The sequence below is a fragment of the Tiliqua scincoides genome, chromosome 9 (assembly GCF_035046505.1).
Source record: "Tiliqua scincoides isolate rTilSci1 chromosome 9, rTilSci1.hap2, whole genome shotgun sequence".
Taxonomy (NCBI): domain Eukaryota; kingdom Metazoa; phylum Chordata; class Lepidosauria; order Squamata; family Scincidae; genus Tiliqua; species Tiliqua scincoides.
Window position 1 is genome coordinate 34,796,272 of NC_089829.1, and position 17,176 is coordinate 34,813,447.

The 17,176-nt window shown below is 41.3% G+C and overlaps 1 protein-coding gene across 1 annotated transcript in view; it reads left to right on the forward strand.

Annotated features, from left to right (window-relative positions):
* The window catches only part of URI1 (URI1 prefoldin like chaperone), a 49,411-nt gene that overhangs the window by 14,711 nt on the left and 17,524 nt on the right, over window positions 1-17,176 (forward strand). The window contains exons 2-4 of the mRNA XM_066637620.1: window positions 1,815-1,849; window positions 5,089-5,167; window positions 8,453-8,588. Of these exons, the coding sequence (XP_066493717.1) occupies window positions 1,815-1,849; window positions 5,089-5,167; window positions 8,453-8,588 (250 nt within the window). The remainder of the gene's footprint in view (window positions 1-1,814; window positions 1,850-5,088; window positions 5,168-8,452; window positions 8,589-17,176) is intronic.

Below are 17,176 nucleotides of genomic sequence, written 5' to 3' on the forward strand. Positions count from 1 at the left end.
TTTTAATGGCACTTAGTCATGATTAACTTTTTTTTGGATACAGTTCTAGGTCTGAATCACTTTGTGAATTTATTGGTGGCTTTGTGCTTCCTGTAGTAGAGCTTCAACTGGAAGCGCTCATCTAGAGGGCTCTGTGTATATTTAAAAATATATAATGTTTCATCCAGCCATGCACCACCCTCCAATGTGTTAGATATTGCTCACTGGTGCCCCACTAGCTTGTGAATATTTGGTGGTTTTGAAAACATGTGTGACAGCACTATATACTCTTGCTTCACTGCAATATGTATTTATTTTATACAGGGAGGCCCCATACCCATGAATCAGCGGTTTCACTTATCCCTTGATGCAGGAATCCCCCACATTCCACATAAGTGGAAGTTAACCGCTTCCTGGTGAGATTGATCTAATTATTTTCAAGAGACCAGGTTGCTGGGAGTCAGCCTGAAGATCACCATGAACATCTGAGCTTATAGTTACTTGGTTTAAGAAAGAATCGTTGCCTGGGGTAGATCTTTAAGCAAACAAATGAGCGCATGGGGTGAACCCCCTCTCCATACACCCATTTACAAGTTTAAACCTTTACTGGGGCAAAAATCATCTTCCTTAAACTGAGTGCTGTAAGCCTATAGGCTTATAGTGCTTTAAAGGCTGTCTCTTGGCAACTGGAATCCTTAAAAAAAAAATTCAAAGGATGTCAACAATAATAAGCTGTAGTATCACTTCCTGTTGACCTCTTTTAGTTTTTTAAGCTTTCTAGCTGCTGGAAGTCAGTCTTCAAAGTAGTGCTCAGTTTAAGGAAGAGAATTGTCACCCCAATAAGGGTTTAAACGTGTAAATGGACTTGGAGGGGTTTCCTGTATCCATAGTTTCTGGTACTTGCTGGGGGCACGAATTCACCCCCTGCAGATACTGGGGCACACCTGTATTTTTAAAGGAGGTAGGAAGAAGACTAGCACAGCTATCAAGATAAAGTGGAGAGTGGTGGAGGCTGGGAATGTTTCTGTTTGAGTCTCTACACATAGGAAAATCCAGAATGTGTTTTTAAACTTGAATGCTGTAAAATTTTGATATGGGAAAGGATGGGATGTAACTTCAGTGTGATGATATTGGTTGATGGTTGTTTAAGTGTTCATTACAGTTTTGTAGGTTAAAATAAATTTAAAGAGCAGGTGACATTTTCTAATGTTTTAAACCAAATTGTTTTTGTTTTCTCCAAAAGTTCATAGCATATAGAACTTATATTCACTTATATACTTACATGTATTATGGGGTATTTCAAATGCTAACCAAACTTCCCATTTTCTTGTATATGGTTGCTTAGATTTTTTTGTTCTTACTGACTCAAAGTAAAGCTGCAGGTGAGATTACTGTTTAGAGATAAAGTAATAAAAGAAAAAATATTTCATTGGTGGTGCCTTAAAAACAAGCCAGGAAAAATTCAGTCCTTTTATAAATTATATTAGCTTTATTCTGTAAAGCATGTAACATTGAAAACAGATGTGTAGATTGTACCAAATACTGGTTTTATCTTGTATCATGTGTCATCTCGTCGTTATGGAGCAGGCATTGTTTTCAAAATATGAGTTGGGGAAAGTGTAATTTATTCTGCAGTTATCAGTCTGGATTAGAGCGGTGTGATAAAGTGTACTGCTTAAGAATGAACATTCCCGCACCTTTGCACTGACAAATAAAAATGTATAGCGAAGCACCACCAAATCTGTAAAGCTGCTGTTCCAGTTTCTGAAACATTGACTTTGCAGCTGTGCGCTTAGCCTTGTTTTTTCATGAGCAGTTATCTGTTTTAATGACAGGTGGTCACTAGCTGCCAAGAAAAAATTCAGCACTGGTAAGTGAAAAATGTTTGATTGCATGCTTAAAATACCAATGAAAATAGCCTACGTGTGACTTTTGAAGCAAGTGCCATGCACGTATTAGAAAATTAGCTAAATTTGAACTGTGTATATATTTTGGGAGCATCCTTCTGACTTTACCCTGGCTTATTAAATGGCATCTTCCACATTTCTATGCTACTGCCTTAGGGCCCATTCCTATTCAGTTTTCTAGTGCTGGTGCAGTTGTGCCAGTGGGATGTGCACTGCATCCTGTGTTGGAGAGGCAGTCACTGGGGCCTTCTCAAGGTATGGTAATATGTGTTCCCTTACCATGCGGCTGCCATGTGGCTATACCGAAGCTAGAAAGTTGGATAGGATTGGGCCCTTAAAATGCCATTATAATCATGCTTTTAAGATGTATATACCTTTAAAAAAAAACAAAAACCATAGGCCGATTCTCTTTTTTCCACCCCAAAGAGGAAATCTTCTGGCCCCACCCCCTCCCCCCATATAGCTATTTGTTTCATGTTCCAAGGAAACAGAACTGTCCATTATGAAGTACAGTGTAGCTGGTACCTAAAGAGCCTTAGGAGCTATCCAAAGCAACTGTATTAGAAGTAGTTGGGATAATCAGGTCTCCTGTTTATAAAGGGTTTTTTTGACTTGCGGGATAGATAATGGCCTTTCTCTGGTTTATCCAAATGCAATGAAAATATACTAGTTTATTAAAGCTTTGGATCAACTTGAGACTTTAGAGAGACTGTTATCCCTTAAAATATTATCCCTGACCATTTTGATGCTCGTTTCATGTGAAGCTTTTTTAGTTAATAGGAAACATCTTTGGTAAATAAGTTTCATGTGGCATCGGGGGGGGGGGTATATTCAAAGGTGAACAGTTTCTTCTGAGTTATTGAAAGACAGCACTTGATTTTAACAGATACCAAATTATGCTTCATCCATGCTGAGTTTACCAGGATTTTTTTGTGGAGAACAACAGGAGCCTCCTTGATTATTGTCTGCAGCAATTGCAGCAACTGCCCCCTTTAGTGGAGAGATTAAACTTTTGGTTATACACCATCAAGCATATAATATTTTAAATTTATTTTAAGAGGCTTTTTCTTCATGCCCGAAAGACCTCTGAGCAAATAATTTATAGTTCGTGTTTATCAAATGTTGTTGTTGGTTTTTTTTTTTAGTTTAAACGCACATAAGCTGCAAGCTGTGGATAAGAAAGTGAAGGGGGGGGAATCAAGGCCATCTATATGCCTCATCATAGTAAATTGTGACTATCGGTTTGTAGAAAATAATCTAAAACTAATATGTTTGCTAATGTTTAAAATTCAGAAGCTGCATTAATTTCCAATAAGATGGATATTATAGTGGTGCCCACTGGTGCTCTGGGAGTCAAAAATTTATCAGCACTCCAATAATACACTCCTAGTTGCTGCAGACTTTGACTGTCCAGTGCCAAATGGAGTCTAGCATAAAAGCTTTCGACAGAGTGCAGCAGAGCACCCTAGTCTAATGTAACGACCAGGATAGTACTAAGCTGCAATGGGGATCATGTTACAAATGTCCCCCCTGCCCCCCCCGAAGTTTGCCACCTTTTTGGGGTGATTTTTCATACGTCTTTGCAAATAGGTATGAAACTGTTTGAAAGGGAGTGGGAATTTGGGAACTCATCCAGTTGCTTAGGCAACTGAGCTGACTCCCCCAGCCGGATCCAGTCACGCTTAGTTGACTATTTGGGGCAGAGGGTGGATGAGAATGTCTGCTTAGAAGCTCATAAAATGCACATTGCCATTCAAAGTAATGCAGTATGGCTGGATGAAATCTGGATGTGACTATCTACCATCCATGCCGCATTATTTTCTAGGTGATGTGCATTTGACACATATCTCTATCTTGCCCCAAATCATCATAAGTCCATCAGGAGTGGATGAGTTTTGAAAACCTTTCTGAGCAGCACTGGACATTTGCAGTGCAGGTAGGCCAAGGTAAGGGGCTTCACTGATTGCCTAGGCAGTAGAGGTGCGTTCCTCTCTTCCACCCTATTCCTGCATTAGCCGATCAAGGGGGACCATGACTGTGGACACTCATGGGTAAAACATATAAAAGAGTAGAAGATGGAAGGTTTTTGCACACTCAGGGTCTAACCCTATCCAATTTTCCAGTTCTGGTGCAACTATATCAATGGGACATGCATTGCATCCTGTGGTGGGGAGGCAGTTACAGAGGCCTCCTCAGGGTATGGGAACATTTGTTCCCTTACCTTGGGGCTGCATTGTGGCTGCACCAGTGCTGGAAATTTGAATAGGATTGGGCTCTCATCCCCCTCAAGGCAAAATCTGAGGTTGAATTTTCCCCACAAGAAAATTTTGGTGGAGCACTAAGCCAGGATGTGTATGGGCCAAATAGTTTGGGAAAGATCTCCCAAATAAATTGCACATCTGTGGGATTTTTGCATATGTATGCATGGAGTTACTATGACTCTTGTGTACTATATCCTGTGTTGTCCATTGCAAATATTGAACAACATGTGCTACCATCACCAACCGTATATTCTCAGTGACTCTGTCCTGAGTTCTGTCTGACTGAATAGGGAATCTGTGCCTGGGCCAGTGGCTCTTGCCATAATGTGGCATAATGTCTCCTTAATGTGTCGGACAGCTATTCAGGAAGGAGTGTCGCTCAAAGCAGTTCATTGTTGCATGTGCTGAGCTTGCCTTATTCCATAACAGTTGTGTCTCTTCTCTGCATCATATACTGAGTCCATTGTCTGTCCATTATAGCCAAAGGACATAATTGCATAGAAAAGAGAGATTTTACTGTATTTCCTTCACATCTACCTTTAAAATTAAATAATACTTCCACTTTCACGGATATGCCTAAGGGAGAAGTCTCAAATTACAAGGTTTACAACCAGTAGATTGTGAGAATTTGGACATGTTAGGAATGTCAGATAGTAGTCTTTAAAGTTGCATCCTTCTGAGAAACATTTTCTGTACCTGGACAATATATAGCATTATGTTTATTACACAAACATGCCATTTTTATCCAGGGATTCAGGAATGTCATTATATCTATCCCAAATGGAGCCACTTTTGCAAACTGTAGCTAAGTCAGTTCCCCATCCTCCCCAATAGTTTTATATTTGGAACTTTTTAAAAACGTTCTTAGTAATCTGCCTGACTCTTAATGTCTATTGTCATTAATAGGTAATAATAGTAACTGAATTTGTATTTGTCAACAGGAAGAAGGTAGAGCGTGACTATGAAGCTCTTCAGGAAAGGCTTAGTACGTTGCCTGATAAACTCTCCTATGATATCATGGTAGGTACTTTATTGTTTGTTCACTATTTCTGTTGAACCTTTTTTCTGTTACGTTGCACAAATATAACATTCACATTTTTTAAACCATAGTTAGGAGTTCAGAAGTGTCTACAGGTTCATGAGTTGCTTCCCTCTAACATGGGCCATCACCCCCTCTCAGACCTAAACATGATGCAGTGTTAGTCTGCACTCGTGCTACAACTAACAAGAGTTTGCTTCCATGGTTAGAAGAGTATTTGGAAATGCTAATTTGAACTAACTAGGGTTTGCAGTAACATCAGTAGAGGTGTAATGCTGCAGCATGGTGACTTATGAAAAGAGAGAGCATGTTACCCTATGCAGAAGCAGAAGCTTCTGGTCAAACAATTGACCAGAGGTCCTGGTCAAACAATTCTTAGGAGATTTGGCACATTAAATCTACCCTGGACCCATCTGTAGTTAAGGTATTGTAGTTAGCAATGATTGGTTGTAGACTAAGCTTCCCAGAGGCTTCTGCTTTATGTATTCACCGGGTATAAGGTGACCCAGGGTTACAGGCTCAATTTTTAGGCATAAATTTTTCAACTTGTAGGCGATTTTATATGGTAATTGTCTCAAGACCTCAGGCTATTCAAAAAATCAGATACTATAGCTGTTAATTACCCTGCAAAGAGCTCAGCTCCTGCAGTTTGCAAGATAGCTGCTAATTGCCTAGCAAGGAGCTGACCTTCTGAAGTTTTCAAGCATGTATCAATATAGGGAGATAAATGTTTGAGTGTCTTTTTCTGGTTATTCTTACTTACTAAATAAATAGAAATAAAATATTTGTTTAGTTATTTACAGCTCAGTACTGAGCTGCCCGGGGCGCCTAGCCTCAGCAGCACCAAGAACAGCTGCCGCCGGATCCTTCATGCCTTGGGCTACCGCAAGGGGTACTTTTGTCCCCTTTTCCCGGGTAAGGGAAGCAGCCCTGCAATGGGGCTACTCACTTTACTGCCGACCAAAAGGTCGGCGGTAAAGTAAAGGTGTTCGTGTAGGGCGCTGAGCCCTGCACAAACACCTTGGAACCGGTGGGGCAGAGCTCCATGGACCCGCCTCCCTCCCGCCTCCCTGCCCCCGCTTACCGTGCTGCGGCTCAGTGGTCTGTGAGACCGCTGAGCAGCAGAGGCTGGGTGCCCGCCCTGTGCTAGCCCCGCGCTAACCCAGCATTGGCTGGCGTTGCGCTAGCATGGGCGGTAGCCCGGCGGTGAGACTTGCAAACGTGCCTTATGGCATGTTTGCAACAGTGTGCGCCAGCACAAAGCCATGGCAGAAAGCTCAGGATTGGGCTCTTAGTTATTTATTAGATTTGTAATCCACCTTTCTCCCCAAATGACACCCAAGGTGGCTAGCAATCAATAGATAAAAATACAAAAAAGCTAAAATACAGATTAAACTATAAAAGATAATAAAAACAGTATAAACAATAAAAACAAATATTTCTAAATAATGAAAATAAATATTTCTTTCTAGTTCTCCTTTTTAAAAAGTCTGGTAAACCTAGGTGGGTTGCATGATAACGTGTTTAAAAAAGTGAGTCCCAATGCTAAAACGTTTGGAGACCACTGTTGTGGAGAGCATTAAATGAATGTTTTCCTTTTTTCCTGTCTAATGTCATAAAACCTATAATTCTTGACAGACATACCAAGACAAATCAGACGCATTTGGTACAGTCTGTTTATCGTATGGAAGGATATGAAAGGCTATAATTAAATCTACAATACATAATCGTTTCGTATGAGGTGAAGACGTAGCAGTGGGCAATCATGTTCCTTGAGTCTTGGTGTTTGATTTGAACTTTTCTTTTTATAAAAGGCAAATTCTTGCTTTAAGAAGCTTCTCTGACACTGGGATCTTAGATTGCTGGGATCTATGTGCTTTTATGTGATGTTGCTTAATTTGGGCTACAGTGATTTAACAGCCTTCAGAAACAATGGATGTTTTCTGCTTTGTTCAAAACTAGTGATATAGGTTTTAGGCAAATGCATCTTCATTGACTGAAATGCATTCTGATTTAACAGCTTTTTGGCATTAACGAATTGCCCTTCCCCTCATTAGTTGATTAAATTGAAGATTCACCATACTTGTATAGGTTTCAAAACCTGCTTGTCAATGCTGCAAATTTCTCAAGGTATTTGAAAATATATATACTGAAATATTGATGCAGCTATATTTGAAGATTAAATGAACTTCGTGAGTTGACCATATGTGCCCTTCAGTTGCCACTAGTTTACTTCCTGATTTCATGACATGGACTATATTGGAAGCAGGAAGTGAGCTACCCCCTTTAAAAATCTATATCTCAGCAAAGCAGAACTGCCACTGATAGAGTCTATCAAGCTGTTGGTTGTTTAAATTGGCATTGACCAGAATTTGCTTAGAAGAGTATATGAGGGACCAACAGCCCAATTCTGAGCTTCCCAGCACCCAGGGCTGTAGCGGTGCCGAAATGGCTACTGCTGCATCCCATGGGGCTGGGAAGCAGCGCTGGGACTATTTGGGGTAAAGGAGCTTATGCTCCCTTTCTTAGCATAGCAACCAGGCAGCCCCAACGGGACTCCTTGTATCTGCAGCCTGCTATAGAGCGGTCGCAGATTCAAAGAGACTTGTGATGGGACTCTCGGACCAGAAAGGGGGATAGTATATGGCAGCAGGGCCTGCTGCCATCTTCATCCATTCCACCCCACTCTATCCTCCTGCCATGCCTTTCCCCACCCTCCCCCCACCCTGGAATGCCTTACTCCCTGCCCAGCGAACTGTTCCGCTGCCTGGTGTTCGCATGGAGCTCTGGGTGGTATCTGGCTGGCCTCTGTCCAACTCTGGCTCAGCATGGGCTTACACTGATCCAGCTCTGGCACTGTTGACTGTCTCATGTTTGCAACAGAACACACAGGCGGTGGGTCAGCACAAACCCGTCAGGTTCGGGCTGTAAACTCTCTGCCCTAGTATCTGGGAGAGCAGTACCTCATCTACATGTCAACTTTTCCTCTTGGAAAGGTTGTTGAACCAATAGTTCCTCTACGTGTTAAACACATCTGAATGTAATTGACTTCCTAGGCCTGCCTTTTGACCAGGTACTACATTTCTGCTATATGCATTGGCCTTTAGCAACTGGGAGACACTAGTGCTGACTAGATTAATTTATCATTCTGTTATGTGGCACCTTCTGAGTCCAGCATTGTACTCAAAAGTCAAGAACTGGAAGGTTCTTTTGATTTTGCTCTGTCGGTTTGTCTTTATTTTCTTATCTTTTTGTTACATTGACAGGTACCTTTTGGTCCACTTGCTTTCATGCCGGGGAAACTGGTCCATACCAATGAAATTACAGTTCTTCTTGGGGACAACTGGTTTGCAAAATGCTCTGCAAAGCAAGCTGGTGATTTAGTGGAACACAGGAAAAAGCGTACGTATTGTGGCCTGTATAGATTTGTACAAGATGCAACAACATCTTCTTAACACAAAGGCTAAAAATCTTTCTGGGTCTGAGGCATGATTCAGGAAAGTTTGTATTAAACAAAAAATGAGGATTGTATTGTGTTAACTAATTAAAATGTAAAAACTTCAGCTTTGCAAATTATTTTGTAATCGAACGTGTGTGTGTATTTTGTTGCAATGCTGCAAATAAGTTAATGAAAAGACAGTACTGATTACATTAACATATGGTACTGTAGTAGTTGCAGTAGGCACTCTTTCATACAAATATTGGCACCATTCAGAATTGACTGCTGGGTAAAAAAAGCAGTATCTACAGATGAGATTTTAAAATTCTTTGGTTTCACACATGCATTGTTTAATGTGATGCTTCTGTTCAATGAGTGATTGGAGGCATTCATCCTGGTTATTTTTTCTATTAGCTAGACCAGTGTTTCCCAAAATGTGGGTTGTGACCTGATGTGCGGTGGGTCGCAAACCCATGTGCTGGGCTGCGATGCGATGTTCCCTGTAGCACCACAGTGCCTTCTTGGGAGCCTCCGAAGGCCACTTATGGGTCGCGCCAAGCCTGCAATCCACTCCATTGCCCTCTGCGGGCCCCAGAATGCCCCATGGAAGTAACATCCAGTTTGCGGACACGACTTCCAGTTTGACAGGAAGCAACATCCGGTCACTTCCATAGGCCATTCTAAAGTCTGTGGAGAGCAATGGAGTGGATTGTGGGTCTGGTGTGACCCGGAAGCATCCTCAAGGGGCTCTCAAGAAGACATTGCTATGATACAAGGAGCATCGTGTCACAACCCACCATGGTAGACAAGGTGTTTTGCAGTACAAAACGTTAGTGAACTGCTGAGCTCGATTATAGTGCTAATTCCTGTAAGGTGCCTTGATTTTTTTTTAACCGTAGCAAACCACAGGGTAGAATTTTAATAAACAGAAGCTTCTGCCTTCATAATTAAGATTATTCCAAGTAGATAATGTCCGTTCTAAGCTGGACCACAGACTGTGGTGACACATTAGGATGTGAAGCTACAGTTTGAAACTGATTTGCAAACAACAGTTTGTATTAGGTGCGATATCTTGTTATATCTGAATTTCACAGCTCATTGATAAACCTCAGTTAGGACTATTGCTCTGCCTCAGGAGGCTGCTGTTCCGTGGAGATGGGAGTCAACTTATGAAACTGAGGGTACAGTCCTGACCTTTAGATGGACCAGCGCAAATCCCTTGCTCCGGTCTAGAGGTGTCGCGAAAGTGCTATAAGGCACTTTTGCATCGCCGTGTGAGGAGGGAGGCCAGTGCACCAGCAGAACAGTAAGGCCACGCCGGCTGAGGGGCTGGGGGCTTGGGAAGTGTGGGGGAGGGTGAGCAACAGATGGGCCCCTGGGTGGGCCACAGCTGAGCGGGGGTGGGGCCAGTATCCAGCACTTGTGGCAGATCCTAAAGCAGACCTCGGCAACCTAGAGCAGCTCTGGGCTGCCCAGAACAGCATCACCTCTTGAGGTGGCACAATTCGAGTAGCCCCATTTGGGCTGCTGTGACGTTAATAGCGTAAGGGGAACGAATTCCCCTTGCCCCGGGCTGAGCTGCAGGCCCCAACCTTGCTCTGGATGCAGCGCAGCCAGCCGCCTGGCCTGCTCCAGGGCAGGTTAGGACTAGACTGTGAGTCTTGAACAGATGGAGAAATACAAGCAGTAAAGCAGGTCCAAACCATGGTTTGCCTTTTGTACCTCTGAACTCAAACTGGGTATGGATTCAATGCTGACTTCAAGCCATGTCTGATTTGCTCTTTTCATTCCAAATGTGATTCTTATCACCCAAAGGAGAAAGAATTGTTGCTGATTCATCACTCTTAACTCTGATTCAGCTGCAAAATGTTGTGTTAGAGGCGAGGCATTAAGTAATCAGTACGTGTTTGTGTGTGAATTAATCCCAAATCCTTTCCATTTCTAAGACATTGAATTTTGCTCAGAACTGTTATGTAGAATTCTGGAAACCTGCCTTGTACTGAATCAGTCAATTGATCCATCTAGGTCTGTAGTTTCAACCTAGACTGTCTGTGGCTCTTCAAAGTATTAGACAGAAATTTTTTTTCTGCCCTCTCTGGAGATGACAGAAATTTAACTTGTGGCCTGCTGCTTGCAAAGCGAATGTCCTACCACAAGATCATTGCTTGTTTCCAAAGAGGAAGGAGTACAGATTCCACTGTTGGACTCACTTTGATCACTGGATTCTGAGTCCAGAATGGTAACTATTACACTATGCACTAAAGAGGGGAGAGCATGAAGCCCTCCCAAACTTTGTTATTATTAACTCAGGCCCCCCAAAACTTGTTCTTATGGTGCTTCTGGTTGACAAGGAAAAGTCAACAAAGACCTTACAAAACAGATTTAACCTCTTGATAAACCACATCTTGCCCAGTTCATAGTTCATGGAATCTACCATGTTTTGTAACATTTTGGGTAAAACAGAAGCCATGTTATATTTTGCCAAAATAAAACTCTTAAGCACAAAGTGCATTGGAAATATTATTATTAAAGGAATTAGCCAATGCAAATGGCAAACGATTGGGATGCTTTTGAAAAAATAAAATGAATGCAACATAAACAAACATAAACAAAACTGTAGCTTTTTAATAAGAAAGACCTTAATGCAGTCACAAAGTGTAGCTCTGATACAGTGCTTAGGCAGATCAGAAGAGTGCTAGCAAATAATCTTTCAAAGCTACATTTGTTCTCAGTATCTAATTGTAATCTAGAAGTTAAACACTGGTTTTAATCTTCTACAGATGTGTACTGAAGACCCCCAACAAAAATACTGTGAAAATCCAGATATTGTTACTTTTGTGCCAGGTCTTCCTATGCATTCCCTTAAAAGCAGGGAAATAACAAGTTGCATTAAAGGAAACTTCTTTCATGTCTTAACACCTGCATGTCAAATTAGCAGCTCTTGCTGACTATTTAGTACTTCCAGGATGTGTTGCTCTCCACCTACAACATATTAGGGTAAACAATGCACTTGTTACTTTTTTCCAACTCTTGTTGAAGAGCATGATTCTTTCTCCAGCCAAAAGCTGTGTTAACGTGCTTTTACGCTATTCATCCGTGCCTTGATTAAGTGTGTGCGTTATTTTTCATGCATTATAACAATATGATTGAAGACAATTTCCTCTCAAAATATCAGTTGCAAAAGGGAATTGTACAATATGTTGTTGCTGTAAGTTGCACACTGTAATGTCTGCTGGGGGGTGGGAATTTATAATTAGATTTCTTAAGTTTTCTATCAAGAGCTTGCACTGTTTTTAATTCACTTTGCAGGTGGGCCTTTCCTGAAAAGGAAACAAGTGAGACCTTTAACAAAATGTTGCATTGTATCTCTCAGCCTGAATGCCAGTGGGAAAATTGCCCTCTCCTTACTCCAGCCTAGAAAGGGAACAAGGAAAACTGCTGGATCTTGTGTTCAGGCTCAGTTAGCCTGAGATGCATGGCTTTCTCGGCATAAGTGCCTATGAACAAGGAGGAGTATGGAGATGGGCAGAAGCTTGTGCCCAGCCTTTGAGAGTCTTGCAACACTCTGCCCCTCTGCATTTCATCCATTGTGAGATCTGCCTCTTGTTCTCCTGTCACTTTGGTTTAACAGGGACCTAGAAGAGAAGTCTTGCACCTGCTCTCATGCTGTCAAGATTCCATTACAGTCCGAGAGCAGCATGTGTGCACAGAGTCTTCTTCCTTATGATTTGGGGCTGGGCAGTTGCATGCCTACCATAGGGTGAGATGGGGCAAAAGCCCCAGGCACCAGCCACTAGGACCCCGCAGAAGCCTCTTTGAGGCTTCTGATGGGGGCAGAAACTGTGCTTCTGGTTTGCCGGAAGCACAGTTTATAGCACCAGAGAACCTCACAGAGGTTTCTCCAGTATGGGCTGTGGTCAAACGAGGCTCCATGAACCTCTGGTGGGGGGGGGCTATCTGTGCAGGGGGGAGGCGATAGCCTGTGGTGGGCGCCATCGTGGAGCTTTGCCCTGGGTGCGGGGCTGTGGAAGTCCGCGGCTGGGGCTGGGGAATCTTGCCTGCTTTCCGTGGGTCAGTGTTGAAAGTTCTATACTTCTGCATAGTTTGCGATTCCCCTGAGTATGCAAGACTGCCTCTTTTGTGGGTAGCCCCATTCTATTTAAAAACTGGTTGGCATGGGGCCAGATTTTGCACCAGCACCCTCCATGTTGAAGGCTCAAGGCTATTTAAGGGGGGGGGGGTCAGACTCTAGATAACTGAGCTTTTCTTTGAAGGGCTAGCACAAAAACTTGGAATGGACTTCTTTTGTGAAGGGAAAGATTGTCACTAGTCTTTTTAGCCCTAGTGATTAGAGTAAAGCTTCTGTTGGATCATGTTGTGGCACAAATGAAATGCTATGTGTGGATGAATGCAAAAATCAAGACTCATGGAGAGCTTTGTAATCTGTTCGATAATCCCTTCTCCTTGGGGGCTCACACATACCTAGTGGAAAGGCAAGGTCATGTGTTTGGCATTATTAGTACAGATTTGTGCCTCATTATCCATTGATTTGGTATCTACTGATTTGACTTACCATTGATACCAGGGTCCACCTTTAAATGTCTTGCAAACAAGGGGGGGGGTAAAAATGCCAAAATCCCATTTCCTGCCTTCACACTGTTAAACTGCACTGGTTGTAAGCTTCTTGGGGTTAAAGATAGTTTTGAAGACTCACTTCCGGGTTTGGGACTCCTCTGTCGTCAATCCAGAATGCTTTGGTATAGGTGCTATACTGCATTCAGCCAGTAGATGGGGTGAATAATAGAATCTAATCTACTATCTAATCTAGATCTAATTAGATTTATTAGATCTAATAGAAATCTAATAATTTCATTAGATTCCATTATTTACCCCATCTGAATGCAGTATAGCATCTGTATCAGTGCATTCTGGGGCAGCAGTGGAGGAGCAAGAAACCTAGAAGTGGGTCGTCAAAGCTATTTTTCTACTGATTTGGTATCCCAAAAGGTGGGCTTGTGCTTTGAAGACAATTTGGTGCATGTGTGTATGTTTGAAATGTTCATGTGGGCAGGAATGTTTGGGAGACAGTTTGAAGAGTGTGTGTGTGTGTGTGTGTGTGTGTGTGTGTGTGTGTGTGTGTGTGTGTGTGTGTGTATTTGGAAGAGGGCGGTGTTAGGATACTGATGGATTCTTGGCTAGTAACCCAAGACGATGCCTGTGGACCCTTGCTTAGAATCATTCTATACATTGCACAGAATAAAGCCGTACACCAGGGTTGTAGGATTCTTGGTGCTTCCTCCATTAAGCATTGTTTTCTTTCCTGTCATCTATTTTACTACACAGAAGTATTTTTACTGTGCAGACTACCTCCATATAGTAGTATGAAGTAGTATAGATTACAGCTCTGGTCCTCCTTTATGCTTAATGTGTAATAGCTATCATACTGCACAGATCAATAGATCTTGCATATCTGTGCAGGATCAAAGTTAGTACAGATATGGGGTTCTGTAAGTACATTATAGGAAGCATTTATGGCCCAGCATGGTTATTTAGCTCCCATGACACAGAATTAAAATTTCCTTGGTCACAAACTAGAAATCTCTAATTTCTAAAGCAATCCAGAGATTATGGCCTTTGGAAGAAGCAAAGTATTGTATTGGGCATTTAATGATTTTTATTAATAGTTCCTAAAGAGAATCATAAGATCAGCTTTAATTCTGTAAAATCTCCTTGCTTCATCAAGATAGAAGCCATAGCTGTAAAGTTTTTAAGAAGTTCTGTTCTATACCACTTTAAGAGAGAATGCTGTCATGCAGATAATTTGCATTTGTATTAGTTGGAGAGGCATACAAGTATAGTTCTATTTATTAGTTTAGGATTTAATTGTACCTCTGTCCCAATTCTTAATTCTTAACAAGGCTATGTTTCATTTTTAGCGAATAATTTGCCGTATTTTCACAGTAGAAATAATGAGAAGTTTAAATGTCTCTAGTGTTTTATGAAATGTTGTTGGTATAACATGATTTCCATAGAGCTGACACATCTTTAAACCATGTAGCATTTGATTGGATCCTAAAAACTGTGAGCAGATGGAAAATAGCAACACATGCTTCTCAAACCTTTGTTCAAGAACTTGCACAAGAGCGTGTGGAGCACTTTTGCCTCTGCTGAAACAGAAGCTTTGGACTTAGTTTCATTTATCTTGAGTAATTCTTTAGTCCAGCTTTTTCTCAAACTATGGGTCCCAAGCCAATTTCAGATGGGTCCCCATTCATTTCAATGTGTATTTTATTTTTTAATATATTAGACTTGATGCTACCATGGTGTGTGACTGCATTTGATGATCTGTACTTTTAATAGGGCACTAAGTGTATGCTGTTATTGTATGCTGTTATCAATTATCATCAGTAGGGCTTACTCCCAGTTTTGTGTAGATAGGATTGTGGAATTTTTTTTTTATACAGATCAGCAACTGCTTGGGAGGATTATAAGGGTTCTTTATTTCAAATAAATTTTTAAACTTATTGTAAACTTTTCATTTACTTGATCTGATTTTGTCATATGGGTGTGTTTAAAAATTTTCCTCCTTGGTGATATCACTTCCATGTCGCCGGCCATGACATCACTTCCGGTGGGTCGCAAAAGATTGTCATTCTAAAAAGTGGGTCCTGGTGCTAAAAGTTTGACAACCACCGCTCTAATCAGTGTGACCTGTGAAGCAGAACTTTTGGGAGTGGAAACCACCTTTTGCATGTGGAAGGGAACAGTTTGGTTGATGTGAAGGGGAAAAAAGGAATTTTAACTTTTGAAATATGGGAAAATGTATGTGCGCAAGTTAAGGCAGAGGTACATACATAGGGTGGAAGCCTTTTCATTTGACGCTTATGATATCTCCTAACTCCTGAAAAATCCAACTTTGTTTCCTTTGAACATTTCTACCAAAAGGGCACATGAAATTTCCCAATACTGAAATGGATTATTGGTTCATCTAACTCACTTTTATTCTGGTGGTGGGGGTTCTCCAGTCATTATCCAGTAGGATGAAAATACATTGTTTTGAGTTGACTTTACTTTGTAGGTGAGAATAAATTTTATTTCGGCAGAGTCTTTGCTCACAAATCAGTCATTGCTTTGAAGAATTGATAGGTGAACAGTGAAGAAAAACATTTCACATACTACAATATAGGGCAACCTGCCTGTGGGTTATGTGCCAACAAGGTTACAATGCAGCAAATATCTAACATTCCTACAAAAATAACTTGCACTGAGTAGCTTTGAATGTCTCAGTTTAATTATGAGAATGAAAGCAAACCATTCTTAAGATCTTGAGTCTGTGCACTATTATTCATGCCAGTAAATTGGCACTCTTCAGATCAACCTGAGAATTTCTCCTACCATGATCACTCAACTTCTGACATAGAAAATTGTTCTTCAAAATGTTTTCTAGTCCTGGTCTGGGGGTTAAAACATGTAACCTTGTTAAATACAAAGAGCAATTTGAATCCTTCGCTTGGCTGCCCATTCTGACGGTCTCTAACAATCTTTTGACTGTTGATAAACAGACCTTTTTGATAAGCTAAACAATTCAGAATTAGATTACTGTTTACCTTAAAGTGACCAATATCTAGTGATTTTGGTTGCAGCTGGTGTTTTAGTTGGCTTTCTGTTCTTCAGACCGAGTTGTGAAACTGGTCTCCATGCTTTAAAAAACAAAACATTAACCCAGTTTTGACCCCCCCCCCCAATATGTGCCCCATCACTTTTAAAGCTTCTTTTCCTCGCCTTTAATTAAGGCAAACAGATATGCAGAAAAATCTTTTAGGGCTGAATCAAATCTAGCATTGATCTTGCATATAACTCAGAAGGCAAGATTTCATATCCATTTGTTTGGTACAGGTGTGCTTGGGTAGGAGGAGAGGATGGTGGATGACATCTCCTTAAGTTCTTGCCTATGAAGTATTGTGTCTGGATTGTCCTGTTTCTCTCTCAGCTACTCCATAGTTTGTATTCAAATTTGTAGTTGAGGATCGGCAACCTCTACTTAATTAATCAAACAGATAATTTATCTTTTTTATAAAGATTGGTCTAGTCTGGTTTTAAGTAATTGTTGACTTGTGCAGCCATTATCTCCAGGAGTAGGAGTTTTTGTTAACAGCATGTTGAGTTCACTGTTGTCTTTAAAAAATGTTTTAGAACTAAACTCATTGGCTGCTATTCGGCAGGCTGAAATAAGGCTGCAAGTCCTGCCTGGAGGGGCTTTCAGTCTTCCCCATCCCTCAACAACAGCTTCATATGTCACTCTGCAAACAGGGTTTATCTCCCCTAAGGTTAAATTATGGGAGGGAGGCCACACTTATGATGCAGGAGTATGACTAAAAACCCTTTAATGCCCTTTTGAGGCCCTCCCTGGGCCTCCAAAAGCCTTTTAAGTCCTTAGAACAGGGATGCTCACACTTTTTTGGCTTGAGAGCTACTTTGAAACCCAGCAAGGCCCGGAGATCTACCAGAGTTTTTTTTTACAATGTTTGCGCCATCATAACATATAACATTT